General features: G+C 46.0%; 2 protein-coding genes across 2 annotated transcripts; one reads left to right on the forward strand and one right to left on the reverse strand.

The window, feature by feature from the left end:
* The first annotated feature begins 18144 nt into the window (after window positions 1-18144).
* On the forward strand, window positions 18145-19864 carry LOC131216064 (c-Myc-binding protein homolog). Its single transcript, XM_058210466.1, has 2 exons — window positions 18145-18256; window positions 18323-19864. The coding sequence occupies exons 1-2, from the start codon at window positions 18242-18244 to the stop codon at window positions 18851-18853; spliced, it is 546 nt and encodes a 181-aa protein (XP_058066449.1). The 5' UTR covers window positions 18145-18241; the 3' UTR covers window positions 18854-19864.
* LOC131216054 (prefoldin subunit 3) lies at window positions 19283-20311 on the reverse strand. Its single transcript, XM_058210455.1, has 2 exons — window positions 19982-20311; window positions 19283-19881 (listed from the first exon to the last, which is right to left on the reverse strand). Exons 1-2 carry the CDS (start codon window positions 20054-20056, stop codon window positions 19384-19386), a joined length of 573 nt encoding a protein of 190 aa, XP_058066438.1. The 5' UTR covers window positions 20057-20311; the 3' UTR covers window positions 19283-19383.
* Window positions 20312-20510: the final 199 nt, after the last annotated feature.

Genomic DNA, 20510 nt, shown 5'->3' on the forward strand with positions numbered 1-20510 from the left:
GCGCCCTAGCACTCGGTCCCGCGTTTGGTGTATCCAAAAGGACTCCGTGGTGGCCACCACATCGGTTGCGGCAAATCACGTTTATTACAAGGTAAACAGTCGGTCCTTCGTGAAGCATGAAAATTTGAAGAAGGCATTTCGGCTCAACTTTCTTCAATCGGTCCTCGGCCGAGCTCAGCCGGGCCGGAGGACTACGCCGCCAGTGTTTGCGTAGCGCCTGGGCTGATGCTAAGGCCAGGCCAAGTTGTGCGTGCTTGAAGTTGCTGGAACAATGGCTAAATTTGTGGAAAACTGAACTGTTGTTAGCCGCGGGGACACTCTGTTTCGGGGCTAGGCCACCGTTGTCAACAAGCCGCCCGAAAGCATTGTCAATAAATTAATTATGCACGATATTGATCCATGACAGCAATTATCATTCGGCGTTGACAAAAAAAAGGGTCGAAAATGATGGAGTTTCAGAACATAAGACACATTTTCTTAGTTTTATTTTGCAACAAAAGGAAACGATAAAAGGAATATGTACTTAATGGTTTAAACATAATTCAATAAGGAGTTCATAATGCCATATGAAGTTTTAAATCCAAAAACACACTTAAAATAGGATGAAATAAAGACAGGGAAAAGATGTTGTAACATTTTTTCTGTTGTAGTATTGTATTTGTGCTATCAGGAATCAAGACTATGGTAAATATTAGTAGCAATGAAAATGATGCAAGGCTAAACAGTTAGGTTCCTGGTTTCGATAATTTCAATCTTTTTTTAAAGATAAGATAAACAAATAGTTGGTTCATTTAAAACACATCGCACAATTAATATTTATTTTGAACCGCGTGTGTAGCACAGCCTGTAGTCTCTCCTTTCTTGCTTTCCTTCGTTTTCTGTTTATTTAAGCCATTTAAAACAGGGAATGTATTTTGTACCAACGATCCTTCCCGAGGTTTATTAGCGACCAGCAAATCCACAGTTGGGGGCCGAAAAAAAGCCGGGAATCTTCAAATCAGCCAAACAGCCAAATTTACGCACACGTTTGCAAGGGGAGTCCAGCGTTCACCTAAACTCGACGCCCCTTCGGTGTCTATTCGAACCTGCCCCAACGCCCCAGCCAGCACGCAGCGGCTACGGTCAGTTAATAATAAAACGCACCGGAAAATTATCCATATCGCTGTTCCGGGGTGGCGGAAGCCGAACCACCCAGCCGGCGGCGGGTTGAGCCGGGTCCGGTGGGCCCGGGAAAGTGAAGAAATCATTCACACATGAACGGACGCACCAAAGGACCCTCGGGTCGGGTCGGGTCGGTGGGTGGAAAAAGAATACATTTTCCAGATTTTCACTGACACCGACACCAGGGGAGAAAAGTCTCGCCACAAGACTTGCACGGTGAGCAAAGAATCCCCTCGAATTTCGGATTCCAGCGCACATCGCGTGCTGAAGGGCGCTAAGCAGCGTCGCATCGAGAGGGCCACACCAAGCGGAGATTGTTTACTTTAAGGCTACCCCAATGCAGCGGTTCTTCGTGGGTACCGCCAGCATAACGCCAGCGAGGGGTTGCCGGGCGAACAGCGGACGGGCCGACATCGTTAGTTCGTCGGGAGCCGGTAGCCGTCGTCTGGTGGCGATCGATAAAAAGCTCACCCAAACGGCTTATGTACTTCGGTGCTGGCTCGAGCATGGTCTTATGTACCTTCCGAGGGACTTTCGCTGCGAGCTTTCCGATCGATGAGCTTTCGGCTTTCGTCGGCTCGTCCACACTCGGACTCTGGGCTTACGGGCGATGCACATAAGCTGGCTCACGGTCGTGGCAAAGCTGCCTGCCAGCAAACATCAAGGCGGAAAATCTCGATCGATATTCATGCCCTCTGCCGCAACATCATCACAGCCAGACGGTGCCCTTTCCCTCATTGGTCTTTGGCGTTCGACGTGATTTCGTCGGCGACGGCGACGGCGGCCAAGACAATCGCCAAAGACGCCGGCAAACGCCGGCAAACCGCGCCAGACGCAATAAATTGAACGATCGGTAATTTTCATGAATTTTTCCACCGCTTACGCACCACTCGCGGCGGCCGCAGCGGTGGCGTGGCGGTGTATTGGAATTGGCGTAATCGGAGTTGGGAAATATAGGGGCACTGTCTTAAATACTGGCTCCTCGCAGGCTCCCCCAGTGGAGTCGTAATCTGCGGTATTCGAAGGTTCGATAGCTTTGTCCGCCAGAGTTTGGCGTGGTTGGACCGAGAATGTGCGATGAGTAACGGAAGTTTGAATCAGAATGCGTTCCAGGTTTTTCCTTTTGTTAGTGTATGGGACGCGGAATAAGCTGTAATAAATAAACTAATACAGGGTGTTCAAATTAACGTTCTGTTTTTCATTTAGCTATAAAACAAAAGTGGCCTAATGGTCGATGGTCGACCTATTTTTAGTACATTTTTGTTTATTTATGGCCCTATCTTCACAATGGCTATGTAAATTTTGGTCTTGAGGTTGTCAATAATTGCTGGTTTGTTCGCATAATATAAATATCGATTGTGGTTGTCGCTGTATGGCACGTAGCGCCGTCCTGTTGAAACCCAATGCTGTCCAAGTTCTAAGCTTTAATTTCGCCGAAGAACCAATGAGCGAAAATCCGCATCAAACAGTCACTCGTTGTGGGTGGCTTCTCTTGCACGATGTGTGGATTTTCCGAACCAGAACACTGCTTACATAACCACCGAGGTGGAAGTGAGCTTGACGAATGCGATGACGACCTACCTTTTTGGCGAATGAGATGACGACCTAACACTTTGGAAATACATTTTTCATATTTCCCAACTTTCTGCAACCAAAATTGTATTTTATACATAAATTTTAAGAATCTACCTTTCAAATAAATGTTTAAGAATCGAAAAATATGCAGATTTTTTTAATTATAACCAAATGAATGAAAGAAGTTAGTTTGGACACCCTATAATAAATGTTCAATTTTTCGCAATATATTTGTCCAGATAGAGACAATAAAAAAAACTACGGGAAACTTAGATATAACAATAACAAACCCAGAAATCGTTGGTTCTAAGTTTCACTAAAGATAGTTTCGTTAATTTTTTAGGGTTGAACATTCGGTCAAATTTATTTCATGTTCGATCACTAGAGAGTTTTCATTCCAAATCTCTTGGCGAGTCATCAACAACCATTGAGCAGTGTTAACAAGGCATTTAAAATATAACACTTTAACCGCATATTAAATTTTGATCGAAATAATATCAAGACCCACCCATCAAGGCAACGGTGCTGGAACTGGAACACACAGCATTGTGGACATGCAAACTAAATTTAAGTGCCATTTAAAAGCACACCCACACGCGATTCGTGTTCGTGTCACGTTCGGGGCCCCTCGTTAGCGATGGGTGCTGCTTCCGTTACCTTGTTTGTGAGCGTGTTGCGTGAATACCCTTCTGGCGGCGGGTTCGACTTCCGGGCCGCCGGATAAATTTGCACGTTCTTTGCGTTCCTCGATACAAACGCAGGGCTGATTGCGAATGAAGGGAAAAGTTATGAATTTTTTCCTTGCTTCCTTGTAAGATGTTCGAAGTTTGTCTTGAGAGGCCATCGGCGGTCAACACCGCCACCAAAGATTCTAGGCTCACTCGGTTGTCCTTTTCTGGTGAAAATATTGCCTTTGGGCCACTCGTTGATTCGGGGAAAAATTCGGACCCCACGAAGAGATAAGTACGTCAATTCCGTCATTCCCGACGAAGAAACCCGCTGCTCCTTGGATGGTGGATGCTGAGTTTGATCGAGAGCCAGTGTGCGTCAGGTGTTTGCTTTCCAATCAAAAACGGTTATTTATTTGTTTTGTCCCCAGCTTTCGGTGCCCTCCACAGAACCGAACTTTGGCGCTCATCTGTCAAACGTTGCCAACGCCAATGCGAGCACGTGTTCGAGATGTCGACCGGCAACGCAGTATTTCCATCGTGGCCGACTTCGATTGCTTATTGTTGCACAGTGGTGGTGATGGTGGTGGCCCCCAATATTTGTGCCCTCTTCATTGCCTACCTTTCCGCGTACACAACAGATTTTGGGTCTCGCTTTTTGTTTTTGTGACGAAAGCCATCCGACATTCATCGCGATGTTGTCGTCACAGCCGTCACAGGCAGTTTCTTTTTCTTTATTGGCAGAGTTTTTTAATTCCATCTCCAGTGTCCACGAAACGCTATATTGTTTTCCAACGGCAATGGCCGTGGTGGTACACGAAGATGAACCGATAAAGTTACTGCACATCATGGCCCTACTGTGCTGGGTGGTCATCTATTGTATCGGGAACGCACACAAAAGGTCTCGAAAAATGTTGGACCACATTGTCCCGTGACGGATAAGGGACGGATTATACTGATGGAAAGAAGTCAAACAAACTGCATGAAATTTTCACGACGATTTTTCTCACAGACGAACGTAAATATTGGCACCACATTGCAACAGAAATCAATTAAAAGGTGGTCTGCAAAAAAATGGGCCACAGTAATATTGTGTCCGAAGCTGATTGACCGATTAACTAGACTCGGTTGGTCGATGTGATGAGTTCTTTCAGATGGACCGTAAGGGAGGAAAATAGGAAGAATGTTCGAAAATAAAACCGAAATTTGCTTCACAAATCTGAAAAGCTTTTGGTGAAATTTTCATTGAAATCAAAATTGCAACTCTAATAATTTCGAGGAAATGGACAACATCCTTAAAGTCGTGTACAAGCGAGAAACCCGAAAATTGGCCTATCGGGGTCATCACAAAATAAGAGACATGCTTTAAGCGTGCATTTCGGGAAGGATTTGTTTAAAGTTATCGTAAACCAAAATCATGGTTGAAATATAGCCCATTGCAGCGCCCGCAAATGGATCTGCCATACTGGGCACACATTTTACCATACGCGCCACCATTTTACTGTCGCCGCACACCCGTAAACTTCGATTGCACTTGAATGACGACGAGAGCCAATCCGCCGTTCCCAGGCACCTCCCAGCTCGTTCGCGGATCTTGGGCTCGAATCTTTCAAACTTAATGATAATTTTATTCGTACGATTATTCGGCGACAGTTTCGATTATGGGATCCCGCCAGCCCCATTGGCTTTACATTGGACCGACCCCCGCTTTGTATCGATGAAGGAATCGGCTCCCGGAATCGCCTTCAATCATAACCATCAGCACCAGCGGCAGGCAGGCAGCGCCCGAAAGGCAATAAACACAATCAGGCTGCGCCACGGGGGAGCAGCGGAAGCGGAACACGGCCGAGATGTGTGGTATATCTGGTTGCCTTGTAGCACAATGAAAAACAAAGCACAGAAAAAAAAACGAGAAAATACAGCCACTGTAAGCAAAAATAAACTGCTTCCCAAAACACTCGCACGTTCCGGTGCGGTCCGTACCACAACATCAAACTATGGGAAACGGGACGGTCAACGACCGCTTGCGAACTGTTGAAAACCTAATATGGAAACTCTTGTTGACGCGATGCTAACCTCGGGTTTGATTTGTATGATTTGAGAATAGCCTTATGACAAAAATTGGAACAAAATTTAAACAAAAAAAAGCCTTGCATTTGCTCGTAATATGGCCTAATTTCCCTTGTTATTACCGATGGGAAACGAATGGCCTGATCCGAACACAACTATGCTAAATCGGGATTTAACCCTCATTTTTGGTCAGCATCGTTTCCATTGGCCCATGTTGGCGGTGGCTTCTTCCATTTCACCGAATGTTTTATGAGTACAGTGTTGTGTCGGTCGGTGGGGCCATAAAACCGGTGCTGAGAGCAGCAGTAGCAGCAGCAGCACCAAGTGTCGTCGTTGGCACAACGGCACACCGGGCACGCCGGGTTGGCGCGGGACGCACGATAAACATAAAGCAATAACATGAGGGAAAATACGAAAATCAATTGGAAAGCGTTTGAACGGTTTTTGGGGGCCACTCCGGAGCCGGGTTCCGGGGGTGGTGTTACGTACGTAACCGAAAACACAACCGAAGCCATGGAACATGGGAAACATGGCTTTCCATGAGGGTGGGAGGGTGAAAGTTTTGCCGACCAGATAACATCAGTTGCCGCCAGAGATACGCCCGGAGGGCGATTAGAAGGTCCAGATAGTAGGGCCCCTCCTAGGGCCAGTTAGGGCATCCCGCTTTTCTGACGATGACAATGACAAGGTGGTTCTCGGTTTTCCGGTAATGGCTTGGACTTGGACACACATGAGATGGTGGACCTTTGATTTCTTTAAGCAATCCGATGACATTTTTGGAAAACAAAAATTTTGCTTAAGAATAGTATAGAAAAGCATATAAAATTGGCCCACATGAACTGTAGAATTTCCAGAACTGCAGACTAACATTCTTGCCCCTCCGAAACACGGAACCCAATAAGCAGCCATTTAACCTTCGGTGTGAGTAATGATTTTTAATTTGTTAATGTCCCCGGTGCCATTGCCGTTGGCGTACTGTCAGCGACTTCCGGCTACGACCTGGGCCTAACCTAACGTCTTCAGCGTCGGTCACCGGTCAAGCCACGCCACCGGTACACATCGGGTGAGGGAAAAGAAAAAGGGGAACCCATTTGTCTAGCACGGGTGTCAGCAGTTTTCGGTACCACAAACCGACTGCCGACATTGCAAACCCCTTTCAGCAAAAAACAGAACGAAAAAAAAACAAACACCCAAGGATTAAGGATTTTGGCCACTTTTTTGGACGTTGGCTGCCCACTTTAATGGGGGTATTAAGTGTTGAACGCCCAACTCACACATGTATGCGGGTCCCGGCAAAATCAAAGCAACCCTCTGTGTTGTGGTGTGTAGTACGGTGAAGGTGCTGAAGACAAATAGACAGAGAGAGAGAGAGGGGGAGAGAGAGAATGAGAGCAGTCACATTTCCATGTCAAACTTTTTTCACCGGGGCGCATTTTGTGGTGCGTTACGAAATTAATTAACGTGATTATGGACCGATGGAATGTTATTGGTCATTGGATGGCCGATGGCCGATGGGCGTCGCACGAAAGGACTTCCGTTTTCCTGTTTAACGAGGGTCACACAGTGCTACGTGAAAAGGGTAAATCAGATAAACCGGAGCTGAAAAAAGGGAGACACAAGAAACAAGCAGTCCCCCCTTATCCGATAAACCGTAAATGATAAAGCGCCAATGGAGCATTCGGCTTATCGTTTCGGTCGCGCAAAGTGAAGAAAATGCGTTGATGTGGAAATTCATAGCGGGGAAAAAAAAATGCAAACACAACAAAAGGCACGCCACAGTTGCGTTACAATTACGACACCGTGGAAATATTTTCCCTGCCAGCAGAGAAAGACTGGATGCCGTCACCGGCGCCCGTCCAGAGCGATGACAGCGACGTCGGCGACTCCGACGGGTCCGAGAATGACGACAAACTGCCCGTAGGTGATACTATTTGAATAAACTCTCGCATCCCTCTGCCGGAGCGAATGCCGCAAGAGGAACGTCAAAGTGTGTCCACTTTTTCATAACGCGTTTCCGCTATCGTTGCGATTCTCGGAAGCATTGTCCGGCCAGGAGACGACATGGTTTCTAGCGACCGGAGCCATGCCAGCGCGTCTACCTGCCGATGGCCTTTCGGGATGTTGCCGTTCAGCTCCGGAACGGGAGCTGGACCCGGGCTGGACACCACACACGCGCTCCATTAGCCCGAACGGGGGCCGAATCGCTCAAGGAGTAGGTAATGGGAACCGAAATCGGCGTTGGTCATTTTCAATTCCGTCAACTTTCCGTATCGTGTGTCGCAGCGAAACAGGAACGGGGAACGGTGCTTCCTTATCCTTGAGCGGTTTTGTCCAATGTCACGCTGCTGAATGGTACGAATCATGACGTTTTCATTATTCGCAAGCTTACGATGGATGCTTTTTTGAAGAACAATAGCATTTTTTATTACTAAAATTTAGTTTAGTTTTACGACCAGTAGAGAGAACTTTGTTTTCTTATTTAATTGTATTCATATGGCATAAATGTATTCGTTCAGCATACCAAACTATTAAACATATTCTTACGAAATCAATTTAATCATTATAATGGATTTAGGTAATTTACTTATCGTTAGGTAATTTTTCATTATTTTCTCACTTATTGTATGTTATTAATTACTTATATCGCTTTTTGTGAGAAACTGCGGAAACTACAGATTGTCCTTCTATTTTAAGTATAAAATTAAAATATCGTAACAACTACCTCATATCGCTAGTAGTTAAATAAACTAATAATTAAACAGGAAACGTCTGTAAATAACTAAAATATTTTTATGTTTTGAATCCAAAATTGAATGTCCAAACTAACTAAAACTGCTGTGGGTTGAACACCAGGCGCAAAATGACCGACAACTGCCCAGCGACCGATCTCTCCGAGAAAGAGACATTTCGATTGATGATATAGGAAAATGACTTAAGGGACTATTTTTGTTGTTTTAGATGGTGGCCGCTGCGCTCCGACGGTGCAGGGTTCCGGGTGAAAGGACCACCACCCAATCGTCAAGTGTTGTTTTGCTACCTTCCTAACCCCCCAGAACCGTAGCACCTCGGCGCAGCCCACAGTTCCTTCGGAGCGCGGCACGGAACCGGACCCGGATTGTTGATGTTTGCCGTTCGTCGTATTGTTGTTTCATCCTGTCCCGAAGATCCCGGCCAGGCAGGGACTGCGCTCGCAGGGATGGACCTAACGGGGGAACCAACAACAACCTGAGGCGCACGTTGTTGGCTGCTTTGAATTTACGCTTTTATTTTATTACAAGCATTGCGAGCGCATTGCTCCAAACCAGTAGCCACGGGCCAGTGTGTTTACCCGTTTATTTCCGCTTGACCACTTGCGCCCATTTGTGCTCGGGTCTCCGGCAAACCTCAAGGTTGCGAAGGTGCGAGACGCATCCTGTTTTTTTTGTTTTGTTTGGGAGAGGTACCGGAGGACTTGGTTGGGAAGTTGCCAAACCCAGTTGCGCACCGTGCCGGGGATGGGTCATGCTTTGAATGCTGCCCGAGAAAACGGGCATCTATGTGTGCGCGCGAGTGGATGAGTTGTCTCAAGGCTGGCCAGTCGGTCGGAGTTTTGCAATGTTTTTCTATAATTTTCCATTGTTTAGAGAGGAAAATTGTTTCTTCCCCTGTTTGCGCAGCGTTTGCTGTCTGTGTCTAATGGGCTCCCGGGCCGATGACGCAGGGATGGCCAAACGCGAGTGTGCGGGTGTTGTGTGCATGTGGGTGTTTGTTATTGTTATTGTCCTTTGCGCTCTCGAAATGAGCTCGGGGAACGCAAAGCGACCGAAAACGCTACGTTCCGGTAGTGAGCTGTTTGTGTTCTCAAAAGTAAAATAATTTTCTTTCGCCGTCGAAGAGATGAAGTCGAAGAGAAGGCATTTCAATCTTGACTTTTGATTTATTCCCAACTTTGAATTTATTTTACAACTTTCAACGGCCGGGGCCTTCAGTGGATCTTTTGGGGGGCGTTATCAACATGGTGCAGTGACTAGACTGAAGCTAGACTTACCAACATTTAACACTTCATAACATCTGGATAAACAACTTTTCTCTCTGTCTTTTGGGTGGCTTTGGCCTGGCTTTTCTGACAATAAATAATAGAGTAATAAAGCGGTTTTTTAGTGTGTTCCCTTGAAGCTTCTCGATAGCGCTGCTCTGAAATAATATCGAACCGATTGTCAAAAAACGGCACTTCCGCCAAATAAATAGAGGAAACAATCGTTTGTCATCCGGAACGGGATGACAGAAAAGGGAGAAAAAACATCGTACAAAAACACTTTGCATCCTCCTGGCGTAGTCTTCATTTACTTATCGATTGGACCGAACCGTATGGAAATTAAGATCCCGAAAGCGCTGTAACACCTTTTCCCTGTTCTTCTGTCGGGCACTTGTCGACATTTTTTCTCCCCTGGTCGGGCGGCCGGTATTGTCTTCACCTTCCCCAAAAATTCATCGACCAGACGCCCGTTGTTTGTCTTTCACGTAGGGAGGGTCCGTTCCGTTACTGCCTGCCTGCCCCGTCCGGATCGCGACCGGCTGTTCCGACCGGCCAAAGTGGTCGATGGTCGCGGTCTGGAGGCATCCAGACGCAGGCTAAAAGATAATAACAAACGACTGTCGCAAAGAAAGTACCCTAGAGTAAGGGCAGTCACCACCACCAGCAGGTGATTTGAAGAGCAGACTCACTCACACATCGCGGGTGACCGTTAAAAAGGGCAACAGTCAGCGAAAAGTGGTCGGACGTTTAAGGCTACTAGCAGCGCAAAATTGCCCTACGAAGGGTTGCCCACGGTACATAAGGGATAGGCCCCAGCGCGGTACATAGCGAGTTTGTCTGTGCTTTCGTAGAAGCCGTTGGAGCTTTCGTAACGACGCACGTTTAAAGCTTCACTTGAAGCTGAAAGCTTTTGCTTGTCGCTCGGTACATAAGGAGTCGCTTGCAGGCTGGGTGTAAATTATTGCTGCACGGTTGAGCAAATTGTTTATGAATTTAGTAGAACCGACCCGACAGGAACTCAGACGGATTTAATTTAATCTGGTAGCATTGTTACCTCTTTGTAATTTTGAAGTCGTATTATTATAAAGCCAGTGCAGATTCAGTGTTGCTTTAAAGTATGATCACTGCCACTGAGTGGATTCAACAATTGGGCATTTGTTTTAAAAATAATAACTAGATTTTGTTACATGTGTAAAGTTTCCTTATAATTGTAACTTCAAACAACTCGATCGGCATGCATATTGTTGAAATATAATTTTTTATTTAAACTCTAGACATCTCGATGTTTTAAAAATTAGCTAATAGGCTAAATACGAAAGCCCTAGCTTCGAAATAAATACTATTCTGTTATTATTCTAGTAGCTCCAATTATTATCGTATGGTTAAAACGTACCATCTCGGACACGTTCTAAGAAAGGGGCAATTTTATCAATAGCAATTCGATTCGCAAGAGAAGAACAATTCATTTAGAAAAACCATTTGTCACCGGGAACGGAGCACTTAAAAACTTTTCGTTCTCGTACCATAAATCAAACGATTATCGATTGGACTGAAGCATGAGAGCGGCTGATTTGAAGTGCTTTAATATCGCCGGTCAAGCAGGTCTCCGAATCACCTTGCATACAGCATAATCGCTTCCCAGGCCCACATTAAGCGTGTGTGAACAAAGAAGTTATTTTCTACTGAATGTTATTTTTATGTAGAAAAATAATAATCCCTTGGGAGTTTTGCAGTTTGACTTTTACTTGGATTGAGTTAATATTATTATTGCATAATTATCAACCTTAAAATCTTAATGCAAATACTACTTCGTATGGTTAAAAATATCTGGATGATGTTCAAACAATGGTTGAACACGCCGATACAAAACCAAAACAAAATGTGGCGGCATGTTTTATATTGTATTTCGAGGTAAAATAAATCAAAAGTATTGCTTTATTTAAATTCGTTTTGTTTCGTAGTGCGTATTGCGATCTTACAGAGCAACAAGCACCATGCGTCTCCATCGATCTTTATCGAATGGAGACGCATGGTGGTTAAAGACAGTCTGTCGGTTCGCTTTTTATTTTTAAGGAAAAGTTTTGTTGCGACATTGTCATTGGTTGTCACAATTGTTAGAGTACAATAAAATGATAAGAATTTTCGAAGGGATGGCAGTATGAAGGAAGTTGTAATTGAAAAACCCTCTACAAACTATGAAGTATGAAGATAATTTAAAAATTCAATTTGTCAATCACATAAATATATTTCAGTAAAATTACATGGATTTGGGGATTTTGTACGTCAACTCACAACTATGGATGGGTCTATCACCATGATCCTGAATCAAAACAAGAGTCTAGAGTGAGTGTTGTGAACCTGGTTCTTTAGCACTGAAACGAAGTCGAACCAGAAGTCGGCCAAGAAGGTGTTAGCTTATGTTAGGAATAGTAAAAAAAAGTAAAAGGAAATTTGTTAGATGATTACTTGCAAACTGGTAAAAGAATAAATTCTGAATACTATTGTAAGTTTTTCCACCAGTAGAAGGAAAAAACAAGAAAAAAATCTTTTTCATCAGGATCGTGCACCAAAAATCCATGAATTAAAGGTAGAATTATTGGAGCAGCAACAGATTTCCATCTCCCCCTAGGCACCTAGCGACTTCCATCTGCTTCCAGGTCTCAAAAATCATGTTTGGAAAGTGTTTTTCAACAAATTATGAGGTCATAAGAGCCGTGGAAGCAAATTTTGCAGCGCCTTCAGATTCTCATTTTAGAGATGGAATTCACAAATCGTAATCTCGTTGAAACAGGTGCATAGATATCCAGGGAGATTTTACTGAAGAATAAAGTGTATTTCAAACGATTAATTTATGTTTTTCTTATCAATTCGCACAATTGATTTAACAGCCTGGTAAGTTGGAGGAATTATGACTGGTCCGTCAATCATCCGACTCACTGAAGCGATTAATCCTTTCTAAGCAAAAGACGTCAGTACAGATCCTGACAGTACATCAACTTGAGTAAAAAAGTTTAAGTTGGAACACAATACAGCTAAATAAATTACAAGCATTCGAAAAAAATCACTCTTCCCAATCAGCAAGATGTCATTTGAAATTAAAAATCTAATCTGCCTGTTGTTTCATTTGTAATAAACAGAATATTTTTGTACAAATTTTAACACATAACTATGGCACATGCTTTTCATACAAAAAATCCGCTCATTAGATTGCTGACCATTTTCCAGTCCAGTCCTGGAGAAAATCCAGTAAACTTGATGTGTATGACTGAATGCTTTGTCTACAACGAAGTTTGTCTTAAACGAACCGACATCGAGTGATATCTCCCTATGGTTGAACAGTTCCGTGACGCAGAAGAACCATGTTTTGTATAGATGCATTGCAATAAATCATACCCAAGTAATAGCCTTATGCTGCCGTCCATTCTCTATTTTTCCTGCTTCAACGTAGTAATTAGCTTCCCCTTGAAAACAGAGTTTACGAGCGAGTCAATAACAATAATGGAATCGATATTTTCTAAATTATAGAGTCCCAGCTACTAAATCGCACCCAGCATAATCGACAAGGAGTGGCATCCAAATTACTGACCTCGGGACGCGACTGTGATTGCCAGAACCGGTTTGCACTATCCATAATCGAAGGCATACACGATCGTTGATGCACATCTACAGCCATAAGCAAAACAGGTTTGCCCAATGCACACGGCATCTTGCTGGCTGGTTGCAGTACAATAAAAACAACTCAATGGCCACCATTCTGCCGAGCAAGGAAACAACGAAGAAAGGCAAAAAGGGTCTCCCAAGCCATCAAGTGTGCACTGTGGCCGGGCAGTGGCTGTGGGAAGATGGTGTCAGCTGCTGACGCTGCTTCTGCTGAGCTTTTGCATTGTTTTGCTGCACTTTTCGCAGTGCCTAGCAACACGCCTACTTCACCCATCTCGCTCGGTTGCCGAACAGAGACGAAAGCTTTCGGGTTGCCGACCAAGTTGTTGCACCCGTCGCCGCAGTCCGATCCGCGTTGCACCGGTCGGTGCGTTTGGCATGGTGCTGCAACCATCGGGGATGCATAAAACATAAATAAAAGAGAAAACAAAACGGGCAAGAAGCGCCGGGGGGAATGAAAACATTTCTCACCACCCAATCGGTGGTGCATTTTACTGCTTGAGCAAAATATATGTATTTCTATACGATACCTAATGTACCGGGCCCAGAGAAATTGCTGCACAAAAGAGAGAAACAGACAAAGCGGTAGAGAGAGAGAGAGAAAGCGGGTCTCGAACTACAACACAACAAGCGATCGTTGTGTTGCGACGGAAAAATATTGAGAAACAGCGAGTGCACGTTGGTGCAATGTGCAGGAGATCTTCCTGCGGCGAGCTTGCAGCAGCTTGCAGAGATAGGCTGCCCGGGCCATTTCTCCTCCATCGTGCAAGGAATCTCTCGTCCTTCGGCCATTCACTGGCCAGGCAGGGGCGACAGAGGGGGCGCCGTTTAACACACAACAAATGCGAGGGGTGTATTTAATTTGTATTTATGTAGAGATACTTACTACATCCCGAGCTGCTTGCACTTCTGCCCGGCGCCCGGCCGAAAAGGCGTAAGGCACGGTCCGGCTCCCTCACTCACTCGCACGTTCGCTTTCACTCTATCGCACACTCGCACACCTACAACCGGAGACCACTAGGAGCTGCATCAACGGCAGTCACCGGCAGCAGCAGCAGCAAGGAGCCTCATCGCTGCGATGTGTATGTAAATAATAAATAAACACAAATACAGCACCAGGGTCAGAAAACAGCATCACGGCGGTCGTCCTCGTCCTCGTGTGCAACTTTCTTCGTTCGCATCCGAGCTCGGGGTCGGTCGGTCCGTCGGTACTCCGGGGACCGATCTGCTCGCTCGCTCGCGCGCACGTACACTTCCCTGGGACGGGCCGCCCGGAGGATGCCAGCGATGGCAATGGCAATGGCTCGTGTCCCGCAGAAAAGGCAAAACACAAATGGTTGTGTTGTGTTGCACATTTTAATATAAAGCATGTTTTGTGTTGCTTTATCCCCTTCAGTCGATGTTTTGACGCCGCTGCGCGTGTTGTGTTGTGTGGTGTCGCTGGACACTAGCGCGAACGGCCGAACCGCCACGGACGAACCGTGGCCACGTTTTTACGCACCCGAAAACGCACGATTTGAACCGCACGCACGATGAGCGGTGACCGGTCGCCCAGCATCAAGAGCGAAGAAGTCAGCCAGGACGTTCCGGAGGCAGCCGATAACGCGATCAATACGGGTAACGCCGGTGCATTACGATGCCCTCATGCTTTAGTCTTTAGTCACGCATCACACTGTCCTGCCCATAAACTTCCCTACTTCCTGCCACTCTCTTCAGCAGTCGTAACAATGGGTAATAAACCGTTCCAATTTTCAGCAGACTTAGTAGAAATAAAGTATTTGAAAAGCTTTCCCAAATTTGTCATTTCATTCGTCTTCCAACAGGCATCCGAACTCAGCGTTGCTGGTCGGTGACGGATTGTGCTCAGCATTGTTGTTAGATTGGAGGGGAGTATTGGAAAGCCCAACTTGGTGCCTTTCCGGCCCTGGCTGTGCTTTAAAAAATACTTCTACCAACATATTTTCCAACAGTTTTAAACGCAATCTGTTGTGGGCCTATAAAACCGGAACATTCATTTTGTTTCGTTTTACAATTGGTGGTTTATCTTTTTAATTTTTATTATTCTTGTTTTACAAATCATTTCAATATCTTCTTTAATTTTGTAATAAAATCACTTGTTTTGTGTTCACCAATCGGTCTGCCTTAAATTACTCATGTGTTTACTTTAAATTTTTATATTATTTTCCAAGATTATCGAATTATAGCTTCATTCAGTCAAAAACGATACTTTTGTAACAAATGCCATTATTGTAGTTAATTTACGGTCCTATCAAATTTGTTATCGCATACCACACCAAGGTGAATCGAAGCATTTTCTTGAATGCAATTCAACATCCCCCCTAGCAAGATGTGCTCCAAACTGCATTTTTGTCCACCCAAAGCAGTGGTTGAATGTCAAGTTTTATTTGCTGCGGATATTCGCTGAAATCGGTTATCAAAATCACTTACGCGATTGACCCGTGATTGTAAAAATCGCATCTTTAGCAGCATCCGGACCTGGTCCGACTTGGGTTTACTACCGGTGGACCTGCATCGCGTGCTTTCAGTGCACTGTCTAAAGTACGACTGACCATCAACGATTTTTCTTGGCGGTGGATTTCGTCTGCCAAAAGGATTCGTTACACAACTTCGGCACCGTCTTGTTGGTCCAAACCCGACCGCTGCCGAAGGACGATTGCTCGGCAAAACGGGACGACGATCGGGGTTTGGATACATAGACGTCCCCCGCCATCGCGAGGGGCGCACTACCACAATGACGACCGGTACGGCCGGATCTTCGCCTGTCAGCCCTGACCTAAGTGATACAGGAAATTGTTGAGGCAGGCCCCCTAAGACATGCTACCGAAGTGGCGGCGCGCCACTAGTGTGGGTGTGCACCGTTGTATATTGTGTATACTGTACATTATTGTTGATACCGTTTGTTGCTTTGTTGCGCTGCGCCACACCAACAACAATGCGCCCGCGAGAACCGAGCTTCGTGTTTGCCTGTCTTTTCCGAGGGTTCGTGGACCTGCACACGATCGACGCCATCGGTGCATCGTGGTCGGTGGTCGTTATGCATCCGAGGGCTGGTCACAACAAGATGGCGGTCTCGCGCCACTCTCCGAAGGGGCAGCCGATCGTCGGGGAACACATTTCCTTGTACTTTCATCAATCTCCCGGACCCGTGGCCGTTTCGGGTGTCTTCGACAAAAAGGCGTTACCCACTGTACTGGCGCCTTGTATCATTGTTGGCCGGCGAAATGTACACTCCCTGGCGCAAAACTATGGTTTTCCCGTCTGGCGGCAGTGGCCACGCACACGTGCATTTGCAATAACATAAACGAATGGCGCAACGCCGGAGTGCCACAGCTCGGTGCTGTTGTCCCGTTTCTTCTCGGTCGGGAACGGCAAACCCGAAACGGAAAGTCCCTGCCAGGAGTCCTGCGGGATGTCCCGGTCCGGTGGCACGGTGCAGCCTCCAACTATTTTGTTGATTATTATTTACTGTGTTTATTTTCTTGCTTCTTCGCCTTCTCGCTCCCGCACTCTGTCTTCGTGTGTTTATCATTTACTCGCCATGGCGCAGGAGAAAGCTTAACATCCCGGGCACTCCGCCAATCCGGGACGCCATTTTCTTTACGCTGCCTGGAAAATAAAACGGCACGGTGCACCAAAACTTACACGAAATGAATATACACCGAAACTGCAGCTGCATCTTGCACCCCGCACTCCCCTCCGCTGCCTCACGGGGTGGCGGAGATGGGCGCGGTTGTGGCAAAGTTTTGCTTGCATAAATATTGCTTTTGCATGCTAGTGTTTTTATTATGTGTGTATGTTTTTAATATCTGCCCCTGTGTGGGTAGAAAGCTTCTATCCTTGCGCGTATGCCCCTTGTCTTCCCGGCTTGAGTGGCTGTGCTGCTGTGGCCCCTTGCTTCCCCGATGCATGTACAACTATATAGCGTATTTAAAAACTCGTTGGGTGCAACCCTTAAAAAGTAACAAAACTATGTACAGCAACATAACATAACAATAACAACAACGCTAGTTTTCTAGAGACGTGATAGGGAACGGAACGGGCAGCGTGTAAGCGGATCCTGTTAGTGAAAGTCCTTAGTCATACTCGACGCCGTTCTTAGTAACGGTTGGAAAGCCCCATCGGAAGGATTCATTCGAGCTTAAGCTTAGCTGGGAGGATTGAGCCAAACGGGAATCAAATGGATACACCAACGGTTTGCATTCCCTCCTGCCAAAGTGTGGATCTCAACAACAACTGCCAGTGTCCCACCGTGGAGCTGCTGGCCACCGATTTGTTCACCGCCATGGTTACACCGTCCGAACAGAAAGGAGCGCAGATCGTCAGAAGTAAACTGGCAGGAATGATCCGGTCGTTGGGCAGCAAGCACCAGAACAACACGGCCAAATGGCGCCCCTACCGAGTGCGGTCTAAAGCGACGAGGACACGCGTTGAACTGGCCGACCACAGGACTAGCAGGAACAACGAGGTTCTTCAAACCGTGAACGCAAACGAGTGTTCCAGCAAAACGAGTGTCACGCAGGATAATTCAGGCGCAATACTAACACCAAAAGATACAACGCTGGAAGCTACATAGTGCATTTTCTGAGTACATCCGTTTGCATGTTGAAAAATTATCAAAGTAAATTAATTAATAAAGAAATGTGTTACCTGTACGATTTCCTGTTTTCAATTCTTCGTTTCATGATTCGTTTCTGATTGATTGATTTTCGACTGAGTAAAGTAATTTTTCATCCTCGTTTTCGATTTATCGTTGCTCGAAATCCATCTACCGAGAACATAATGAAATAATTTACCATAAATGAAACGATCGAGGATTTTTCCTGACAACAAAAACGAACAAATGATGAAATTTTGAAACTGGTCAAATTTCACGAAATGTTTCACGTACTGCTCTCTGACACAAGATTCACCAAATGTCAAATCAGTGATAGTGGTTTTTTTTTTATTAATTATGCATTTGCATTTATGCATTTGGCAGCATAACCTCGAGGTAATCGATCGTGCGTTCCAGCTGTGGCTTGTGATTTAAGTTAAGACAATATAACGTGCCAAATTCCCACGCGCCTGCACAATGTCGACCTACAAGGTACGTACCTTAGCAACCAGCGATGCTATGCTGGGCTGATCCTGTGGTTCTCAACATGTTTCCCAGCCGATTGATGTTTCGAAGGAGGACTTCCGGAAATATCTCAGTCAGAAGGGTGTTCTGGATGCCATGACAAAAGTACTGACGAAATGCAACAGCGACCGTCCGGAAAATGCACTCGAGTACCTGGCGGACAATTTGGGAGAGCGAGTCCAGCAGCAGGAAACGATCGCGCGATTAACAGCGGCACTGAGCGACGCACGAAAAGAGATCGAGCTGCTGAAAGACGAAATGCGTGCACTAAAGGGTGGTAGTGGGCAGGATGCAGAAACTACTGCGCCCGCTGAAGTGACGGAAAACGTAAACAAACTTTCCGAAGAGGCACCAAGTCCGGCCGTGCCCACAGGTGACCAGAAATCGACTGTGCCCTCGGTCGCTGGTACGACTGAAGGCGCATCAAAGGAAGAAACCGTTCCGTCCCCGAAAGCCTCTGATACGGTTGGTGGTAGTAAGCAACAGAAAGACGCCGCCCCAGAGAACGACCAACAAGACCCACCAGTAATTACATCTTCCGACAAAGTAGATGAAAAAGAATAAGGCTGCCATACCAATGCCGCAACACCCGTGATCTTGGATTGCTATGTAGGTTAACTTATTTTGATTATCATCGTTCGAATTAGGAATTCGAATGGCAAATGGCTTTTCTTCAGCCGGTCGGAGGAAGAGAAAACGCGTAGCATACCGGTACAGTAGAGATACCGAGACATCCGCGCCGCAGCAGACCGCTTTTTCTGGCTGCTCTGAACGATCACGTTCGTCGTATTTGGACCGTTTATATTTTTTACTCCCATTATCACCATTACGGCTACAAGCAAAACCAATCACTGATCTAAGTACAACGTGTTCCCAAAGCTGAGCGTATTTATTGCCGCATTTAATATCATCACTTATTGTCAACATCAAGCAAAGATGTTTCGATGCTGCGTGCAGCAAATATACAAACACATTCCCATTATGTTGTGTGTATCGTAAAATAAAAAGGGCAACAATATAGAGTGAGAAATGCATTCGTTTTTTTTATTTTCTGCCCTGCGTCCCACGAGGATTGTTTTATTACCGACTAGCCATTACGACTTGTCCTCGCCCGATGCCTTCTGTGCCTGCCGCTTTTTTACGTCGTAATTGTGCACCCGTGCCATGTTAACCTCGATGGTCGTTATTTGGTCGCGCAAGAAGTCCTGATCGTGCTCGAAGCACAGCAGATTGGTTTCGGCCGCATGCTTGTTCTGGCGGAGCAACTCCTCGGCTTCATCGAGCGGGTATTCGAGCATTACGTTGGCGCCCAGCCACAGGCACACCGTTTGGGTCGGCGGCATGTTGGTTTTCACGAACACCTGCTCGCTGAGCAGAAACTGTGTTTCCTGGTCTTCCTTCTGTGCTCGCAGGATCTGGATCATGTCGAGGCTTTTGGTCAGGTCCGGGATCTGCTGCCGCAGCCGACGTTTGCGCGAGATCATGTTGTATTCCATGAACCGGTATTTGCTGTGCTGTTCGTCAAAGTTTTTGAGCACCTTCTCGACGCTGTCCCCGTTGGCCGAGTCTTCCATGTACTGCTCCACATCGTCCTAGGGGCGAGAGGGAAGGTTTGAAAAGCAGTTGCCGCCCGAGCGGTTCCGCTTTGTGTGCACGGAGCCTTAAATGGGCATTAGCATAACGCCCACTTACCACGAACACGGCCTCCGGAATGCCCGCATATGATTTTTGATCCTTCTCTAGCTTCGGCAATTCGACCACCTGCATGTTGTGGCCTGTGAGAAGAGTGTTCCGTTCGGGATCAAAATAACGGGTGTCCGGTTGGTCGATACGTTCGCTGACGAAGGAATCACGGAAAACACATCAATCGCCAAGTGCGGCTTTTCGGGGAGCAAAATTTTTACGCTCTCGGGAAGGACTGTCAAATTCCATCCATCACATTGCTTCTAGTGACCGGGTTGCCAAACAAGGCGAAACGCTACGGCACCGTTAATCGACCGAGAAAGAAACATGCTATCGAAATATACAATATTGACCAGGCTGGGTTGCATTAGTGCAAAAGAAACCTCTTTAAATCTCAATCGGCACAAATAGAAGGTAAATATCGTATGATTTAGCTGCTGTCAAGTTGTTCAGTGTTATTTTGATAAGAGTATCGCGGCAAAAAATGTGGCTCAATAGCCAAAGTGAGCGAAAGTTGCTCAGTCTGGCCGAAATGTAA

The sequence above is a fragment of the Anopheles bellator genome, chromosome 1, assembly GCF_943735745.2.
Source record: "Anopheles bellator chromosome 1, idAnoBellAS_SP24_06.2, whole genome shotgun sequence".
Taxonomy (NCBI): domain Eukaryota; kingdom Metazoa; phylum Arthropoda; class Insecta; order Diptera; family Culicidae; genus Anopheles; species Anopheles bellator.

Excerpts from the sequence above, each read along its gene's own strand:
- LOC131216054 (XM_058210455.1), bottom strand. The coding sequence starts at position 20,056 with ATGCAGGTGGTCGAATTGCCGAAGCTAGAGAAGGATCAAAAATCATAT. Across the intron at positions 19,882-19,981 it reads TTCCGGAGGCCGTGTTCGTG|GACGATGTGGAGCAGTACAT; the intron begins GTAAGTGGGCGT and ends TCTCGCCCCTAG.